The sequence below is a fragment of the Gadus macrocephalus genome, chromosome 4 (assembly GCF_031168955.1).
Source record: "Gadus macrocephalus chromosome 4, ASM3116895v1".
Taxonomy (NCBI): Eukaryota; Metazoa; Chordata; class Actinopteri; order Gadiformes; family Gadidae; genus Gadus; species Gadus macrocephalus.
Window position 1 is genome coordinate 21393934 of NC_082385.1, and position 19085 is coordinate 21413018.

General features: G+C 47.0%; 1 protein-coding gene across 1 annotated transcript; it reads right to left on the reverse strand.

Moving 5' to 3' along the window:
• Positions 1 to 10428: 10428 nt before the first annotated feature.
• On the reverse strand, positions 10429 to 13659 carry LOC132455462 (uncharacterized). Its single transcript, XM_060049325.1, is given in 4 exon segments — positions 10429 to 10874; positions 10877 to 11159; positions 11161 to 12715; positions 12812 to 13659. Coding segments are annotated over 4 exon segments (2937 nt in total). The 3' UTR covers positions 10429 to 10623.
• Between the last annotated feature and the right edge of the window lie 5426 nt (positions 13660 to 19085).

Consider the following 19085-nt stretch of genomic DNA (forward strand, 5'->3'; position numbering starts at 1 on the left):
CTACTTTGTTTTGGACATGTCTCAAAATGTAGCCTAGCTAGCCCCAGGCTAACGTTACTTAGCATATATGCCTCCACTCGCTCGTCTCCTGGCGCAGCAGCACCTGCTGGGGTGTGGACCCCGGCACCAAATAGGTCTGTCAATTTTGAACATTTAACTTCCATCTCCAGAGGCTTAAGTCGCAGTTTTTCAGCACCACCCGGCCGTTTTCAGCTCCGTACCGGCTCCTGCGACTCCGGCCCATGCCAGTCTACCATGGTTAAGCTTAATTAATATATTAGTAATATATAACTATTAGTATGGGGGACTCTTATAATAAAGTTGGAACAGTAATTATTAATTATTTACAAATATTTATTATAACATTTATTAACGATAGCAAATATTTTAACTCTCACACTGGAAATGAATGATCTCAGCACACACTGTTGGGAAGGGGGATGAAAATACTTTATTTATAACTCTCTTACAAAGAACTCTCCACTGATGGTTAACCTGATGGTCTCCTGGAACACTGCAAAAAATACGGCAATATTTCGTAATCACACTTGAAAAAAACAACACAAACTGGGGTAAAAAAATAATAATTATGCTCTCTTTGCATACGGGATTAATTTGCATTGACTTTTTAAGTCATCTATTTTTGTCTGAACCTGAGCATCACCTTTAATGTGGTTTTCGCATAAATTTGCTAAATCTTTCAGCTTTGCCTGTTTTGTTTTATCGAGGAGCTTTGTGAACTCGGCAGGTGACGCTGTTTGTCAGCTCTGCAATGCTTGCCGTGGACCTGACTGTGAGTTCGTTCACCCCTACGTATGCACAGGAAGCCGACAATTTCAAGCCCCGATTGTATGCTTTCAGGACCTTCTTGTATCTTCTTATCACTTCAAAAGGGCCACGGGCTGCAAGGAGCAAAACTACATTATGGACTGTACATAAAAATGTGTGTTCACAACAGTGCGAGTTAAGTAGCCTAATTGAGATTTACCTTTCTCCAGTTCATCCAGCCGTTCTGAGTCTGACGGTAGCATTTTTGGCTCCAGCCAAGCATAGATCATTGAATCAGATTAGACCATTATCTCGCCCATTAGCATCTTGCTCAAACGTAACTAAGAAATCTGATATTTTCCCTATGTAATACTTCAGTAATTACAAAAAGTGTACCAACAGAGAATGAACATGGTGATTTTTTCCGTGGTTTGCACTACTTGACTTAAAGGGACACTGTGTAATATTTTCAGTCATTTATTACCTCAAATCAATGTATTCTTTCATAAATAAGTCCTCATTGGTGTAAAATTATCTCTGCCAAAAATCTCACTTATCCTCCTGAGCGAAGAATAATTAATATGTAGATACATAGAACGAGCTTCATGGAGGCTTCCATGTTCTTCCGGTCTATGAACTGCCGAGAGGGACAAAAAGCACTACGTGGTACAGGAAATGCATTTTCACTCTGAGCCAGCGTGAATGATGACTGAAAAACTTCACTATCTTGCTCGAGGAATAATTACTCATACATCATTAGCTTACACTAATGATTCAATGCAGTTTGAAATTTGTTTGAAATAACAAACCTCATCATCACTCGAATGACTCGATGAGGTAGTATTGGATGTCATGACACAGCTTCTTGCCACATACTGCCCACCGTAGTTCTAGAACAAGCGAGCACTATTAGTTTGAATGCAATATACAATTGTACCACTAGATGGGAGTAATTTTTACACAGTGTCCCTTTAAAGGGATTATGCGGAGTGAATCAACCTGTAGCCCTGTTGTTTCACATTGCCAAGTGCTGTGAGCCCTGTTGTTTCACATTGCCAAGGCATGAGAACGACAGAATTCCATGCACGGTAGACCAAATAGCGAAACGGCAGCCAACGCTAACTGCTAAGGGCATGCGAGTTTCGTTTTCATATGCCCGCATCTGGTCTACGTTGTAACTATTGCCGTCGTTCTGATACCTATTGACAGCACTCGGCAGCCTCAAACAACAGGGCTACGGGTTGATTCACTCCTGATAATCCTTTTAACACATGGAGGGACTATTTTCAGATGTGTCAGCAAATGTCCTAATTTACTATGCTGGAATGAGAGTATAGTTCCATGTTTTATCAGAATAGACAATCGCCACATTTCATTATCCACTGTCTTTGTACTCTTTGCAACTACAGAAGGATCAAGTTTTAATTAGAATTTTTTTTTGAATTCTTAGTCACTTTTGAGCAAGATACTAATAGGCGAGTTGCTAATGGCCTAATCTGATTCAATAATCTTTGCTAGGCTGGAGCTAAAAGTACTACCGTCAGACCAAAGTTACTGACCAAGGTAGAGCAACATAATACATTACAATGGGAGTAGTCTCGCAAAGCCAGACCAAACTACAGCAAGTAGAATGGTCTGGAACCACGCTATTTAGATCCGTCTATCCGGGGGGAAACTGGGCTGGCCTGTTTTTATTTCTTTAAACCAATCACAATCGTAGTGCGGGGCTAAGCCCGGGAAGCAGCAGCGGTGTACAATACGGGAAAGCCAGCCACCGGAAGGGGAGGAGTAGCGGTGGAATCCGACGCTAGCACAATAGACGCTGTCCATTTCCGTGCAGCCATACTACAATGGGAGTAAACGTGAATAGTTCCAGTCTGCATAAGTGGGAGTGTCACAAAACGTCACAATGTAAACTTTTCAATTAACTTCTGTATGAGGGCTCGACTCTGGGATCCCCCCCCCCCCCTTCTGAAAATAGAACACAGAATTTAACAGACATTTGTGCTTATAGCTTCGCTTTTAACCTCTCTGGTCAAACTCAGAGAGGCTGAATGACCTGGAGAAAGGTAAATCTCAATTGTTGAAGACAAGGGGAGGTGGAAAATGAATTTGCTCCATAAAGGATAGATTCAACGTTTTACTAGAGTTTTACCTCTTTTGCGGACATTAGTCACTTTGTGGTGCTTCCTGGCCTTCTTTATTTTGTTCTTTGTCTTTGAAAGTCTGAGTTTTCCCTTACCCTTTAGTTTCATATTCTCATCTGAGGAGGAGGAGGAAGAACAGGAGGAGGACCGGCTCATTGAAGACAATGATGAGCAGGAGGCAGTGTCTTCCTCTGAAGATTGTTCTTCTCTGGGAGCTTTAGACAGGTCTAGACAGTACAAAAAAACCAAGATTAAACTGATGTTGCTGATGCCTTATACAGAATACCATTTCTTCCTTTTTGTTCCAACAAAGGTAATATTTTGTGGAAAGTCAAAATAACCCTAGACCTAGGATGTGTTACTATTAGGTGGTTACTATTAGGTGGTTAAGTGTCGAACCAGGGTAAGTTAAGCTAGAGGTAAATATGATAATAGACGAGTCTGGAGTCTCCATTCTCTTAACTACAGAAAGCCAGCAGGCTACTATAAGGAGGTTTACCACTTCCTCTAACTTAACTAACCAGGTGTACCACTTAACCTCCTACTTGGAATACCACCAGGTATATGTTTGACTGACACTGTATACATTTTTGTGTCATACACCGAAAATGGAGGCTTGTTGAACCTTACATGCCAGTTGTTTGCGAAGAGCATCCCTTTCCTTTATGACTTTCTGGAGTTTCTTATCTTGAGACCGCTCTCTCATCTTTGCCTTTTGGAGGAGATTCTTCACCGTTGGTGACCGGTCACCTGTCAAAAAACTTCATTTCAGCCTAGTTTTACAGCTAACACACAGCAATTGCTTGTTTATGTTATAGCAAATTCGGTAACAAATACCACGAACATTGTCTATCTAGCCATAACTTTTGAAAGTAAGTGATTTTGAAAGTATTGTGCATCAAAGTTACTGTTAGGAGCAAAATATTGCCGTTCTCATGAATAGCTTAGAGTATTTTGGACATTTAAGTAGTAACTCAGCTGTAAATTAGCCACTAAGCTGTAATGTAATTCATGCAGAAAAATAAAACACATTTTTATACACTATGACAAGACCAGGTTATTTGAATAGGCTCAGGCTTTAATAGGCCTACGGTCAGAGTGCAGGTTGAAACGCGACATATGAGAGAAAGGGATTGTTGCCGTATGCACAGGAGGTAGAGCAGTTGACTTGTAACCGGAAGGTTGCTAGTTCGATCCCCAGCTCCTCCTAGCTGAGTCTTGATGTGTCCCTGAGCAAGACACTTAACCCAAATTGCTCTTGATGAGCTGGCTGTCGCCTCTGCCGTCGGTGTGTCAATGTGTGCATTAACCGATTAACCGTAAGTCGCTTTGTATAAAAGCGTCTGCTAAATGCCCTAAAATGTAAAATGTGTGCGGGACAGCTGTCGGTTCACTCAGTGCACTCACACTAGGCCATCTGTACCGTGGCCCAAGTCTGTTTCACACCTAACCAAGTCTAGATGTCCCCCCCCCCCCCCTATTGTTCTCTGGCCTGTGCTCACAATAGGCAATCGCAACTGGGCCTGAGCACGGTTGCCTCTTCTACATACGTCATCACGTTGTAACATGTCACCACCAAGCGTCCGCTGCTTAGTAGAACAACACAGAGAACACAGCTGCCACTTTGTTGCTTATTTGGAGCAACACATTTTAATATTTCCGCGCGTGAGCTAGAACCCCAATTTACCCTCCCGGACCTATATGAAGTAGGCGTGGCCTATGTGACGTATTAGCCTCGGCTTCATCACCGATCTAAAGGTGCTGCCTTCTGTGTGGTTGGAGCAGCTATTGCAGCCTTCAATAAGGTCCTGCTCCCCTTGTGGCTATATAGTATTTACGGCTTATATGTTTGGTCCTGCTTCCTAGTGGTCCGGCTATGTGGGGGCAGCTCAGGTTCTTAAAATACGTAACAGTCCCTCCTTGGTCATCATAGATGACCATACAATAATATTTTAAATCATAAACACCATTTACCCCACCGAAATATAGTCAAAGTAGGATAAATCATCAACACCACCAACCGAGTGGAAATAACTCCATATTGGAGATAAACCACCACGAGTTTCCATAATACTGAAACGGCATTTGCCTTGATGGGTCTCATAGGTAATACAAGTCATTATTAACAATAGAACAATGAACATATATCCTACAGTTATCATACAATCATATGGTCTAAAAGCACACTAACAAAAGTATCCATAGAAATCCTAAGCTTATACTTTTTGGTTATGTGTAACAAGGTCATAAAATTTTCAACATTTGCAAAAGTAAAGTACAAAATTAGTCATATTAAAAAATGTAAAAAATTCAAGATTATTGATAGGCTAGCATGGATTTGGGTGGTTCAGGTGGTCTTCGTGTTTTGGTGCGCTGTTGCATGTGGGTGGTTTTGGACATTGTTATTATCGCAGCCATTGTTTCTTCTGTCGCCGTCGGGCCTGTAATTCATGAACCCAAGACTCGACCCTCCTTGTCAAGGGCTCAGCTCACAGAGAGGTTACTTTCACTTCATGGGAGCCTCCTTCAGGCGTTCAATCATCGTCGTGTCAGCAACAAGAAACCTGTAAACAACTTTCTCAAAGAAAATCAACAGTACCATTATCAATGCAGTGATACAGAAATAACGGGTTGCACTCGCAACCAAGCAACACTACACAATAACAAACATAGCCTGGTATGGTTGTTTAAAAATGTGTTATTCAAGTAAAGAGGCAATAACTTTTACAGGTATTCAGTATTACACACTACAATGTGTGCTCTGTGACGTGGCGTGGTGCATCGGACAGAGCACTAGAACAGGGTTAATACTAATAACTATTAACTAATAACTAACTAATAGATACGACTCAGTTTTTGTTCAAGTAATATTTTACATAGACAACATTCTACCGGCTTAAATTACATGGACTATGTCCACTCAGGACTGCCTACCTGCTGTTGCCCTATCTCCAAACGCCGAAGCACGCAGCCTGAGCTTAGAACTTCACTCCATTAAAGCCCTCCTGGACGATGCCTATCGGCGACATTCTGTACTCCTCTCTCGGTTGGATTCATTGCATCTACCCGCCCAACCTGGCGCCTCCAACAGCCAGGGAACCTCCGGGGTTGTGAATCCGACTGCTCTGCCTGACTTCTGGACAGTGGTCGCAGCGACTAACGGCCGTGGATGCTCACCTCCAGTGGTGGTTCCCGATGGCAACGAATTCACCATCCCTCTCGCGAACTTCTTTGCTCCGCTGGAGTCAGTCTCGGACTCTGAGCAATCCACGATGGAATCGTGGCTTGCTCTTCCGAAGGCTGAGTCCAGGACTGCTCTATCCTTCACCGATCGCCCAGGATTGAAACCTGTTGCCACCAGCTCGCCCAGCCAGGTGAAAGCTAGGTGCGCCTCCAGCCCCGCTGCCCATGATGACGCACCGGTAGAGACCATCCAGAAAACCAGAAAACGCCACACTTCTCCACTGCCAATCGCAAGATGTAAAAAGCGTCGTCGGTGCCTCTCCCCCGTCTGCAGTTCGGAACAAGGCCGGGCTCCAGCTACGGTTGGTCCAACTCCACAACGCAATCTAGTTCCGAACACCTTTGGTCTGCCATCAACGAGTGATGACGTCACGCACCTGAGATCCTCTTCTCAACTTCCCATGGCCGCGGCTGGAACGACGCCAGTGCTCCCCTCTACCTCCTTGGAGGCTCAGCCCCTTGCCGCACAAAACCGTCCTCTCAACATCCCTACTTTTATGCATAGGGGTACCACAACGCCAGAAATCCTCCTGCTTGGTGACTCTAACATTAAGGGAGTGAAACTTCCGGCTGGTGTCACCTATTGCTTTTCCAATGGTAAGACTGGTGATTTTATTAACCTTGTCCCCAAACTGCTTGAACACCATAAGTCCGTAAAAACTGTCATCATTCACACTGGGTCAAATGATCTTATGGATAGAAATTCTGAAAGACTGCATGTTGAATTTGAGGAACTTTGTTTTAAAATTGAATCCTTGGGAAAGCAGTGCATTTTATCAGGTCCCATCCCCTCTCCCTTCAGGAGAAGTGAACATTTCAGTCGTCTCTTTGGACTGCATCAGTGGCTCTGTCACTTTTGTCTAGCAGCTGGTTATAATTTTCTTTCTAACTTTGACTCTTTCTGGACTAGACATATCCTCTTTGATGCAGACAGGCTCCATCTCAGCATAGAGGGAACCAGGCTGCTCACCTCAAAATTGCTGAAGCATATACCACATGGCATCTGACATAGGGCCCAGCCTGACCCTCCCCTGTTACCTTCGTGTACCACTCAACCCCATCAGTATGAGGGTCTTGCTGATCTCTCTCCTCCGAACATTGGAACAATCCCCGTTTTAGTGAGGCCTAGGATGACACGTGTGCACACTTTTCTCAGTGCTAACGTCTCAAACCAGACACCTGCTCCACCATTGGGCCCATCTTCACCTACTCCGGCCATCATGACAGCGCAGTCTCTCATCCCTGTAGTGATTGTAGTGACTGGCCAAACCTTGGCAAAAAAAAGGGATTGTAAACGCTTCCCTCCCCGCGGGTCTGACCAATGCAACCTACAGCCTGTCCCCAAGCAATCTCAGTCTACCACAGTGATGGACAATCACTCACAAACACTAAAGTTTGCGCTGTGGAATGTTAGATCCCTTACCAAGAAGTCCTTTTTAATTAATGATCTTATTAGTACAAATAATCTTGACTTCCTGTTTTTAACTGAAACCTGGCTAGACTCAGTCAACCATAACATCACTCTCATTGAATCCGCCCCACCAAATTATCTTTTCCTGAGCGTCAACCGTGAAAATAGGCGAGGTGGGGGGATAGCTACAATTTTTAAAGACTCCTTTTACTGTAAACTGTCAACCTATGGTCAGTATGATTCTTTTGAATATTTATGTGGTATTGTTAGGTGTTGTCCTAAGATTCTGCTGTTGACCATCTATAGACCTCCAAATCTATCAGCTGTTATGTTTCTAGAAGAATTCTGTGAATTATTATCTGAAATCTGTGTTCCTTTTGACAGCATTATTATATCTGGTGATTTTAATCTTCACATAGATACATTTGACAATCCTCACTCAAGAGATTTTCTGGCTCTACTTGACACTTTTAATTTGACACAGCATGTACAGGGCCCTACTCACTCTCAGGGTCACACACTCGACTTAGTCATCACTAAAGGTGTGACTGTCTCTTTAGACATTAAGGAACTGGGTGTCTCTGACCACAGATGTATTTTCTTTAATGCCTGTCTGCCTGCCTATAGCAAAACCACCTATTTGGTCACTTCTAAAAGACTACTTAATGACAATACTAGTGCTCTTTTTGAGCAAGCACTCTTAAAGGTCACTAACCCATTAGAACAGACAGCAGATGGCCTACTAGATTATTTTAACTTGGTTATGACTCAGATAATGGATGAAATTGCTCCATATAAAGTCAAAGCATTATCTGGTAAACAGAAGGCACCGTGGATGAAGAACCCACTGGTCACTTCACAAAAAAGGGAATGTAGGAGAATAGAAAGGAAATGGCGCAAATCTCACCTCAATTGTGACTACAACGTCCACAAAGAAATGCTCTATAAATACAACTCAGTAATTAAGACAGAAAAAAAGGCAATCCTACTTCTCTAACATTATCAACAGTAAAATAAACAATACAAGGGCTCTTTTCTCTACTATTGACAAGCTAACCAACCCCTCTTCTCAGCTTATACCCGAATTTTTCTCTATTGAAAAATGTAATGAATTCGCAACATTTTTCATTCAGAAAGTTAGCAACATAAGGAACCAAATAACCTCCAAACCATATGTTGCTATACGTGCTGAAATGCCAACTAGTAAGGATTATGCTACAACCCTGTCCGACTTCAACTCCATTAACTTTGACACTCTTGAGAAAACTGTGCGAAGTCTAAGTTCCTCTACATCTGAGTTAGATGTCTTGCCAACAAAGTTCTTCAAAACTATTTTCCACCTCATCTCAGCCGATATTCTTCAAATAATTAACACCTCCTTACAGACTGGAATCTTTCCCACGTCCCTGAAAACAGCTGTGGTGAAGCCTCTCCTTAAAAAGGCCAGTCTTGACGCATCAACACCCAGCAACTATAGGCCCATATCAAACTTACCCTTCATAGGTAAGGTATTAGAAAAGGTAGTTTTTACCCAAGTTTCTGCCTTTCTGACTGCGACTTGCTGCTTTGACCTCTACCAATCAGGTTTTAGAGAACGTCACAGCACTGAAACAGCCCTCATAAAGGTAGTAAATGACATTCACACAAACAACGATGCAGGTAAAACGCAGAGTTACGTATGTAACTCCGGTTCTATTTCATCCTTACTGACCGCCAGAGGCGGTGCATTAAGCACTGGATTTATCCGTCTCGCGCATGCGCAGTTCGAGTACCTGTACCAACAAGGTCACATGTGACCCTCGTGACACCGGATTGGCTATACAGCCCGGTGTCGACAGAGGATCTGTTCCCAGAATCTTCTCGCGAACCACGAGACTTCTGAGTGACCTGTAACTCTGGCGGTCATCCAGGATTCATAGAACCGGAGTTACATACGTAACTCTGCGTTCTATTTCATCCTTACTGACCGCCAGAGGCGGTCAGTAAAGCACTGGATGGCCAATACCAACAACGTCACGAAGAGTCAAGGTGCTCATCTACTGATCAGAGAAAGCAGAGCTTGGCATCAGGGCCACGCCCATTGGATGGGGAGTGGCAACGTTGACCCGGTAGAACCTGGAGAATGTGCTAGGCGACGCCCATGACGCCGCGGCACATATGGTCCCCAGGGGCACCCCTCTCAGGGCAGCCCATGATGTGGAGACGCTCCTAGTTGAGTGACACCTCACCCTGGATGGCGGGGGGCGGCCACTGGCCCCATAGGCGTGTGTTATGGTCTCCACAATCCAGTGGGACAGCCTCTGCTTTGTTAAAGCACGACCCCTGTTAGGGCCACCATGGCAAACAAAAAGCTGCTCCGACTGGCGAATACCGGCGGTAGCAGAAATATAAGCCCTAAGGGCCCGCACCGGGCACAGCAGCTCAGACCCACCCTCCCCAGAAGGGGGGTCAAAGCGTGCTAACTGGATGGGCTGGTTAAGGTGATTGCGTGGCAGGGTCTTTGGCAGGAACGCAACGTTCGGCCATAGAGTGACACCCGAGCCATCAGAGTTCCACCTCAGGCATGTATCACTCACTGATAGGCATGCAACTCCCCGACCCGCTTGGCAGATGTTATGGCGAGTAAAAAGGCAGCCTTCATAGACAGCCACTTCAAACCCCCTTGACCCAAAGGCTCGAAGGGAGGAGATGACAAGGCTTCCAGCACCAGCGGCAGGTCCCATGCTGGAGACCGCATGGCTGTAGGGGGACGCAGCCTCAAAGCCCCTCTTAGAAAGAGGGACACTAATCTGTGGCGCCCTACCGTGGCGCTGTCAACCCTATCATGTAGGGAGGAGATGGCAGCAACATAGACCCTCAAGGTAGAGTGCGACCGGCCACTATCCAGGAGGGACTGCAGAAATTCCAGCACCGTGGTCACAGCGCAGTGCACTGGATCCACGGCCCTAGCCGCACACCAGTTGGAGAACAGCTTCCACCTGTTTCCGTACTGCAACCTGGTCGATGGTGCCCTGGCACTCATGACCGTACCCCTGACAGCCGCAGTGCACTCCCTCAGCAGTGGGTCGGGCCCTGCAGTGGCCAAGCCCAGAGCTGTAGGCGAGAGGGGTCGGGATGCCAGATCTGACCCCCCAGCTGGGACAGGAGATCCCTCCTGTCGGGGAGGCGCCATGGCGAGCTGCAGCAGAGCCTGAGCAGCAGTGGATACCAGAGCCTCCCCGGCCAAAAGGGGGCCACCAGAAGGAGCCGGTGGCCCTGCAAAAGGACCCTCTGGAGTGTCGGCAGAACCAGAGGCAATGGTGGGTAGGACGCACCAGCGCGTCCTGCCCTAAAGGGCTGGACGCTTCTGCCCAGGAGAACCAGAGGGGGCAATGCGCCGACTCCTCCGAGGCAAAGAGGTCCACCTCTGCCCTGCCAAAGAGGCCCCACATTGACTCCACCACCTCGGGGTGAAGCCGCCATTCCCCCGGTGGAGGCTTCCGTCGGGAGAGGAAGTCTGCCGCCCGATTCTGGGCCCCCGGCAAATAGACTGCCCGTAGGCTGGCCAGACGGGGAGAAGCCCAAGTCCACAGGCTCTGGGATACACCGGAGTAGCCGTGCTGACCTGGTGCCCCCCTGGTGGTTCACCTGCGAAACCGTGGCCATGTTGTCCGACCGGACCAGGACATGCCGGCCTGTCAAATGGGGCAGAAAGCTGGCTAATGCCAGCTGCACAGCCCGGAGTTCCAGCACATTGATGTGTTGTGCCACGTCCCGGCCAGACCACCGTCCCTGCGCAGTCCTGCCCTGCCACACTGCGCCCCATCCCGAGAGGCAGGCGTCGGTTGTCACCAACTCCCGGCGTGCCGGGATTGCGCCCATGGGCACGCCTGCCTCCAGATACGCTCTCTTTCTCCATGGAGCCAGAGAGACAAGACACTGCAGGGTCACCTTGACCCTCCTCTGCCTGTGCCACTTGGCATCTAGGTGCAGGCTGTTCAGCCACATTTGGAGTGGGCGCAGGGACAGTAAGCCCAGAGGCACCACAGCTGAAGCAGCTGCCAGCTTGCCCAGAAGCTGAAGAAAATGAATAAAAAGCAGCCTCCTGCCGGCTCTGAAGAGGGGAAGGAGGCGGAGGATGTCGTTCACCCGTCGAGGTGAAAGGTAGGCCTTCATGGCGACCGAGTCCAGGACCAACCCCAGATAGGTAACCCGTTGGGAAGGGTCCAGGCAACTCTTTGTTTGATTCACCGTCAAGCCCAGCCGGGCGACGTGCAACAGCAGGCGGGCCGTGTCCTGGGCCACCTGGGACCTGGAGGGCGCACAGACCAGCCAGTCGTCCAGATACGGCAGGCCCTTCATGCCCTGCGCCTGCAGGGGTGCGAGGGCTGCCGCCACAACCCTGGTGAAAACCCTCGGGGAGAGGGAAAGCCCGAAGGGAAGTACCCTGAATTGGTAATGCCTGCCCCGATAGGCAAACCTCAGGAACCGCCTGTGGTGTGCCGCAACCGGCACATGAAAATAGGCGTCCTTTAGGTCTATAGTCGTGAACCACTCCCCCCTGGCAACTACCCTCAGGGTGTCCGCCGAGGTGAGCATGTGAAATGGTAAAATTTTTAAAAACATGTTCAGGCCCCTTAGGTCTAGAATGGGCCTGAATCCGCCGTCTTTCTTGGTTACCAGAAAGTAGGCCGAGTAGAACCCCCCGGGTTGTAACTGAGGGTCCACTGGCTCGATCGCACCCTTGGCCAGGAGGGCGGATAGCTCCTGGGCCAGAGCTGCGGCCTTCGTCGGGTCGCGGACGACTGTCATCCTGACCCGTCCGAAGGCCTGGGGCCGGCGTCGGAACTGTAATTCGTACCCCCGGGTTAAGGTGGAAACCACCCAGGGGTCTATAGTACAGGCAGCCCAGTAGCTGATCTGCTGCTGGGAATAACAGCCGACGACCGGCCCCGTGGTCCTAGCGCCTGGCCCCCCGGCCTCTGTCGGCTCTGGAGGGGTACCGGTGAGGCTCCGCGGCCCGAGGCTGCCCGGGCGGGCGGGGGCGCGAAAGCTATCAGCGGGCTGCTGGGCGGACCGCCGAGACCTGCGTAGGCCCTCATCTCTTGCTGGGTAAGAGCGTGGTGGCTGGTAGCGGCCCCGGGGGGCAGCCGGGGGGGCTCTAGGCCTGCCAGGAGCGGAGACACTCCTGTGAAGACCCGACAGCTGCAGGTTGGTTTGCCTAGCTTGGGCAGCTCGCTCCAGCGTCTCCAGGGCAGCTGACCCAAACAGCTCCCCCGGTACCACTGGCACGGCTCTAAGGGCCTTCCTGCACGCCTCCGTCAGGGGCGACTGAGCCAACCAAACCTGGCGGCGAGTCTGGACCAGGGTGGACATAACACGCCCCAATTCCCTGGACATGAGGGCAAAGGCCTGTAGGGACGCGTCGCTCAGGTCCTGTGTAGACGGCTCAACTGCAGCTTGTTGCAGCGAGGTCGAGAGCGCCAGCATTAGGTGGGAGAGGGAGTTGCCAATCCGCCCCATACGTGCTGCTGCGTCATAGGCCTTCGAAAGCAGGTCGTCTGTGACCCTGCACTGGGGCCGAGGACACCTGGCATCCGGCCGCAAGGCCTGATCGGGGGTTAGAATGAGGGAGGCAATGGCGGGCTCAACGGGTGGCATACAACCCAAACCATACTGCGCTGGATCCCGCATGGCAGCCAAGGCTCGAGCACTGGAAGAAGGACGGGGGAGAGCCTTGGCGTCCTTCCAGCAGAGGTGTAGCTCCTTTAAATACTCCTCCGAAGGAGGGACAGAGAAAGGGGCTGTGGCAGGGCTGCGCCTGAAAAAGGCGCTAGGCTGGGCCAAGTCTGCCTGAGGAGCATCGAGCCCCAGGCGAGCCAGGGCCGTACGGATGACGGCCCCGATGGGGTTACCCTCTGTGCTGTGCCAAAAAGCATTTGAGGCTTCCTCCCCCGTGACACCCTCACTGAAGAGGTTGGCTGATGCCACCAGCAACAGGACATCGTCCGTCCCCGGCACATCCCCCAAGGAAGGGTCAGGCCGGATGTCAGCCACCGCGCCACCTGCCCCAGGTTGCAGGGTCAGGAGGAGTTCCTGTATCCTCTCCATATCGGACGACAAGCGATCCACCTTGGATGCTAGCTCGTCCCTAGCCCTTTTCCTGGGGGGGGGGGCCTGCTCTACCCCGACGCCAAGAATGGCCGGGCTGAGCTGGAGGAAGTGGCGCCATTGATGGTAGGTCGACAGCTGCCGGATGTTCCACCGCTGCGAGCCTAGCCAGCCTGAGTGCCAAGGGCATGGAGCCGCAGTTCATACAGGCCCTCTCGGTAAGGCCCTCCCTCAAATGCTCGAAGCCGAGGCAAGAGGGGCAGCGATCATGGCCATCGTCAGGCTCAAGGAGGGCCACACAGGCGCCACACACATGAGCCATCAGCAGAACACTGGGAGAGGGAGCACTGCCTTCACCAGTGAGCTACTAATTCAAGAAAAGCCAAGAAAGTGTTACCGGGAGAGGACGCGAGAGCGCAGTCTTCACCAGCAAGTGACTGAAAAAAATAATTACACACTCAAATATACAGCAGTGTTCTCGGGAGAGGACGCGAGAGCGCTGCCTTCACCGGTAAGTGACTGAAAAGAAACACACAAGTGTTACAGGGAGAGGGCGCGAGAGCGCTGCCTTCACCGGTAAGTGACTGAAAAATAAACCCCAACAGTGTTACAGGGAGAGGGCGCGAGAGCGCTGCCTTCACCGGTAAGTGACCGAAAGAAATAAACAACAGTGTTACAGGGAGAGGACGCGAGAACGCTGCCTTCACCGGTAAGTGACTGACTGGAAAAACTTTTACCAAATAAATTTGGTAACCCAGAACACAGCCGAGCTGTTTCTATAAGGGAGCTATCAATAGCGAAATTAATCCCAGTAGTGAAAATAATCCCAGCAGTGTTGCCGGGAGAGGACGCGAGAGCGCTGCCTTCACCGGTAAGTGACTGCAAAAACTTGGAAGCTTCTACTCAAGGGAAGCCTTTCAGCGCTGTACAGACCAACAGCCCCTGGAGGACGAGTTCACCCGTTGCTCCGACCCTTGGTCGCGAGGCTGCACACAGTCTGGAGCGCGATCCTTTTCAAAAAGCGAATACGCTATCCGCAAGCGGTACTACAACATGCGTCTTTGCGAGAAGATGAAAGGAACAGATCCTCTGTCGACACCGGGCTGTATAGCCAATCCGGTGTCACGAGGGTCACATGTGACCTTGTTGGTATAGGTACTCGAACTGCGCATGCGCGAGACGGATAAATCCAGTGCTTAATGCACCGCCTCTGGCGGTCAGTAAGGATGAAATAGAACCACAGTCCTTATGCTTTTAGATCTTAGTGCAGCTTTCAATACTGTTGACCACCATATTCTCTTACATAGACTGGAACACTGGGTGGGCCTCTCTGGAACTGTTCTTAGCTGGCTGAGGTCTTATCTAGAAAATATAAGTTTTTACGTCGCTATTGGGAATTTTAAGTCAGAACCTATGCCCTTATCCTGTGGCGTCCCTCAGGGATCGATTCTCGGCCCTCTTCTGTTTAACTTATACATGCTCCCCCTTGGCGCGCTCATCAAACAGCATTCCATCTCTTATCACTCCTATGCTGATGATACCCAAATCTATCTGTCTTTATCTCCTGATGATCTCTCCCCCATGGACTCTCTCTATCAGTGTTTCACTGATATCAACACCTGGATGTCCCAAAATGTCTTACAGCTAAACACTGAAAAAACAGAGGTGATAACTTTTGGTAAGGAGAACCAAAGAAATAAGCTTGCTGTTCAACTTAATACAAAGGGTTATAAGGCAGTTGATTCTGTTAGAAACCTAGGAGTGATTCTTGACAGTGACCTAACTTTTAGCAGCCACATCAAGTCAGTCACTAAATCTGCTTTTTATCACTTAAAAAATATTTCTAAACTGAAAAAATGTTTTTCATATGTCGACCAAGAAAAACTTATTCATGCCTTTATTACTACACTGTAAAAAATGTCTGTGAAATAAACAGTAAAAACCTGTGAAATCATGACATAAAAAAACTGTAAATAGTAAAACTATAAAGCCACGTTTATGTTACAATATTTTTTTGAAAAATACTAAACCAAAGAAAACGGTTAATATTAGTGTAAATTTTTTTTTAAATAATAATATTTACATGTAAAATTAACAGATTCCTGTAGTTAAAACACTAAAAAACTAATACAAATAGCAATATAATTTTGTACAAGTTACAACAATTAACTGTTGAAATAATGATTTTTGCCCGTTTTTTCTTAAACAGAAGAAAACCGTCAAATTTACGGATAAAAACAATAAAACAAGGTTAATAGGAATTGTCTAAAAAATTACGGGTTATTTTTTCTAGATGATATTTGGCATGGCTCTTCTAGACCGGGATGCATATTCCCAGACATGTGACTTGCTTCGTATCTTGAGGAACTTCTGTTTTCAACCCTCGACACAAAACCATACCTTTCCTGAGACTTCAAGCCCCTGAGGATCTGATGTGCTGCTGCTGAGGAGGAATGTTTCAAAACTAAACACTGGTGAGACCTCCATAATGGAAAACTTGATTTACCTGCTGCTCCCAAGTTGAGCAGACTTGTGATTTTCTTACCTGTTTGCCTAAACAGGTCAGGCCCTATTGCCGGAGCAGAGAAGATGGCGAGCTAAAGGAGAAACTTGAAAAGACTCAAAACAATTCCCTCAAATGGCAGGCCTCAAGCCTGGCTACCTGGTGTGGTAGTATTTCCCCTACTAGCACAAACATTTGAAGGATGAGTGGAGCTAGGTGGAATCTGGCAAGTGTCAGGTTAGTAAAAGGTTCCTTAAGTCTGAATAACGAATTGTGAACTACCTTATAATTCTGTTAATTGGAGTTCTATTTTATTTAACAATCGAATTTTCCTTGATTAAGTTAGTGTTTTTTTGTTAGTTAAAGACAAGTGAACTTTGTAAATCAATAAATGCATTTATTTATTATATACGGAGACCACCAGACTTCCTCGAAGCAACGAGAATGATCTATTAAATTCTAGATGTGAGTATAGGCATATAGTGCCACACACGATCCATGGCCATTCGTCAATATGACGTATGAATATGAATGACGGCTGCGAACTCTGCCCTGCGTCAATTTCGCGGAACGGCAGCGTAGCGCTGCCTTGCGAGCCAGCCGTATTCACGCGAGATCACGAGATCACGCGATAATCCTAAACCTAATGTACTCTCCATTCACTCCCAAAACTACTGCAATTAAATGCCACGCTTTGCCCTTATAAAAATGACGTAATGTTGATGTGAAGTCGTGATAGGCTACATGAGCTGAGTTTTGTGTTTTATTTTGAAAATTGACCAGATGCTTTATGGCTTTTACTTTTCCACTTCCTGCCCCGCTCGATCTGCTCTGTTGAAATTGATTAAACGTAGTAATGTGGGATAGGGCTGTAGGAGTGGGAACATAGAGCTGTTGGAACATATGAATGACCCTTTGTAAAATAGGCTATAAATAAAATGATCAATAAGGAAAAGTAGCCATAAGAAAAGTAATATTAAAATGTAACCAATTAACATTCCCGCAAAAAAAACAAACGGCTGTGTTTGAATTTAAACCTTTTGAAATCTTCCTCAACAAATCACAGCGCACTTGACTGGTTTTCTGCTCTTTCATTGGATTACAAATGATCGCATGAGCAGCTGTTTTGACAAGTTCACGTCTCGTATCCCGCGCAGGCGCGCACCAAGCAGTCTGCGGCGCGCAGTGACCGAAGTCTTGTGAACACGTCTCAGGTCCATGACACGGCTACTTGAAGAACTACCCTCTGAATAGCTGGTAACAATTCATTTTCTTAATTCTTGAAATCATGAGTTGGTTAACAGAAATATACTAGTTTCTGTTTAGTCAAGGATATACAAAACTCAGAGTAATGACTCAGACGGACGGAGGGGTTAACTAGTCCACGCTCCACGGTGTGTTCATGCTATCTGTTGCTGAACTCATTCAGCTCACTTGTTTTTTATGTTCAGTAGAGGTGTTTTTTTTCCACAATCATCCGAGCCAAGCAAAACAGTCGGTAATGTTAATAAGCTAAAAATGATTGTCTGCCCGTTTTGTAGTCAAACACTGCAGACATTGAGAGGGTTTGTGTTGCATTGTAGAGTTCACAGAAATGAACCGCGTTGTTTTTTCAAATGTTTTGGCGCCAACTGCAAGCGGACATTTTCGACCTACGCAGCTAAAGCTCACTTCTATCGGGCTCACAATGTGCCTGTTCCCTCTGTTACTGCTACGGCCGCTGTAGCAAATTTAAAATGTGCAATTTCTCTGTGTGAGCGCCAATTTCACACAGTGAACGAACTTATATCCCACCTAAAAGAGCATTTACTGGAGGGGCGACATGTGGCATGTCCAGTAACTGGTTGTGAAAACAGGTTCACTGTGAAGTCATCATTTACTGCTCATATTTCCAGGAAACATAGAGCATTTTCTGTGGATAGTGTAAGAGATATGTACAGAGAAACTATATCCCAGGCTTCTGCTGTCAGTGCATGTGAGGATGCCCCTCAGAACACAAATGGGGAGACAAATGAAAGCAGTGAATATCTACAGAATTTCAATGACACTTACCTAAGGAATATATGTTTATTCTACCTAAAGTTGCAAGGACAGCTCCTCCTCCCAAACTCAACAATCCAGACGATTGTTGAAGAAATGCAAAATGTGCATACATTAGGACAGGAGTACACTTTAAGTAAACTTAATTCACTTTTGAAAAATGACATGCGTCTTCCAGAAGATGCTATTGCTAAAATATGTGATTTTGTGAAGGATTCAGATCTGTTCTCTCTGTGTCATCAGGGACCACTTAGAACAACATACGCAAGAGCTCAAACATTCAAGAAGATGTTCAAATACATAGAGCCAAAAAAACTAACTTTAGGAAATGATGAAAATATGATGGAAAAGTGTGCCTATTACGTACCTGTGAAACAAACATTAAATTGTTTGTTGGAATCTGAATTTTGGAGGAATTCAGTGTCCCAGCAGTCCTGTGAATCAGACTCTGAAACTTTTGGTGACTTAAGTGATGGACAGAACTTTAAATCCAACCAGTTCTTCATTGACAATCCAGGATGCCTGAAGATAATTCTGTACCAGGATGCCTTTGAAATTGTCAATCCCCTAGGCTCTGCCAGGAAAAAACACAAAGTACTTGCAGTCTACCTTTCTGTGGCAAACATGCCTGCTCATGTGCGGTCTAATACTGATCACATGTCCCTCGTCTTACTGTGTTGTGAGTCTGACCTAAAACAATTTGGAAATGCAAAAGTTTTCTCAGAGATGCTAATGGATTTGAAGGATTTGGAGGAAAATGGAATTACTGTACAGGGTGAAACAGTCAAAGGGGCTCTGTATTGTATTGCTGGTGATAATTTGGGATCACACGGCATTGGTGGGTTTACTGAAAACTTTAGTCGTTCTGAGTACTTTTGCAGGT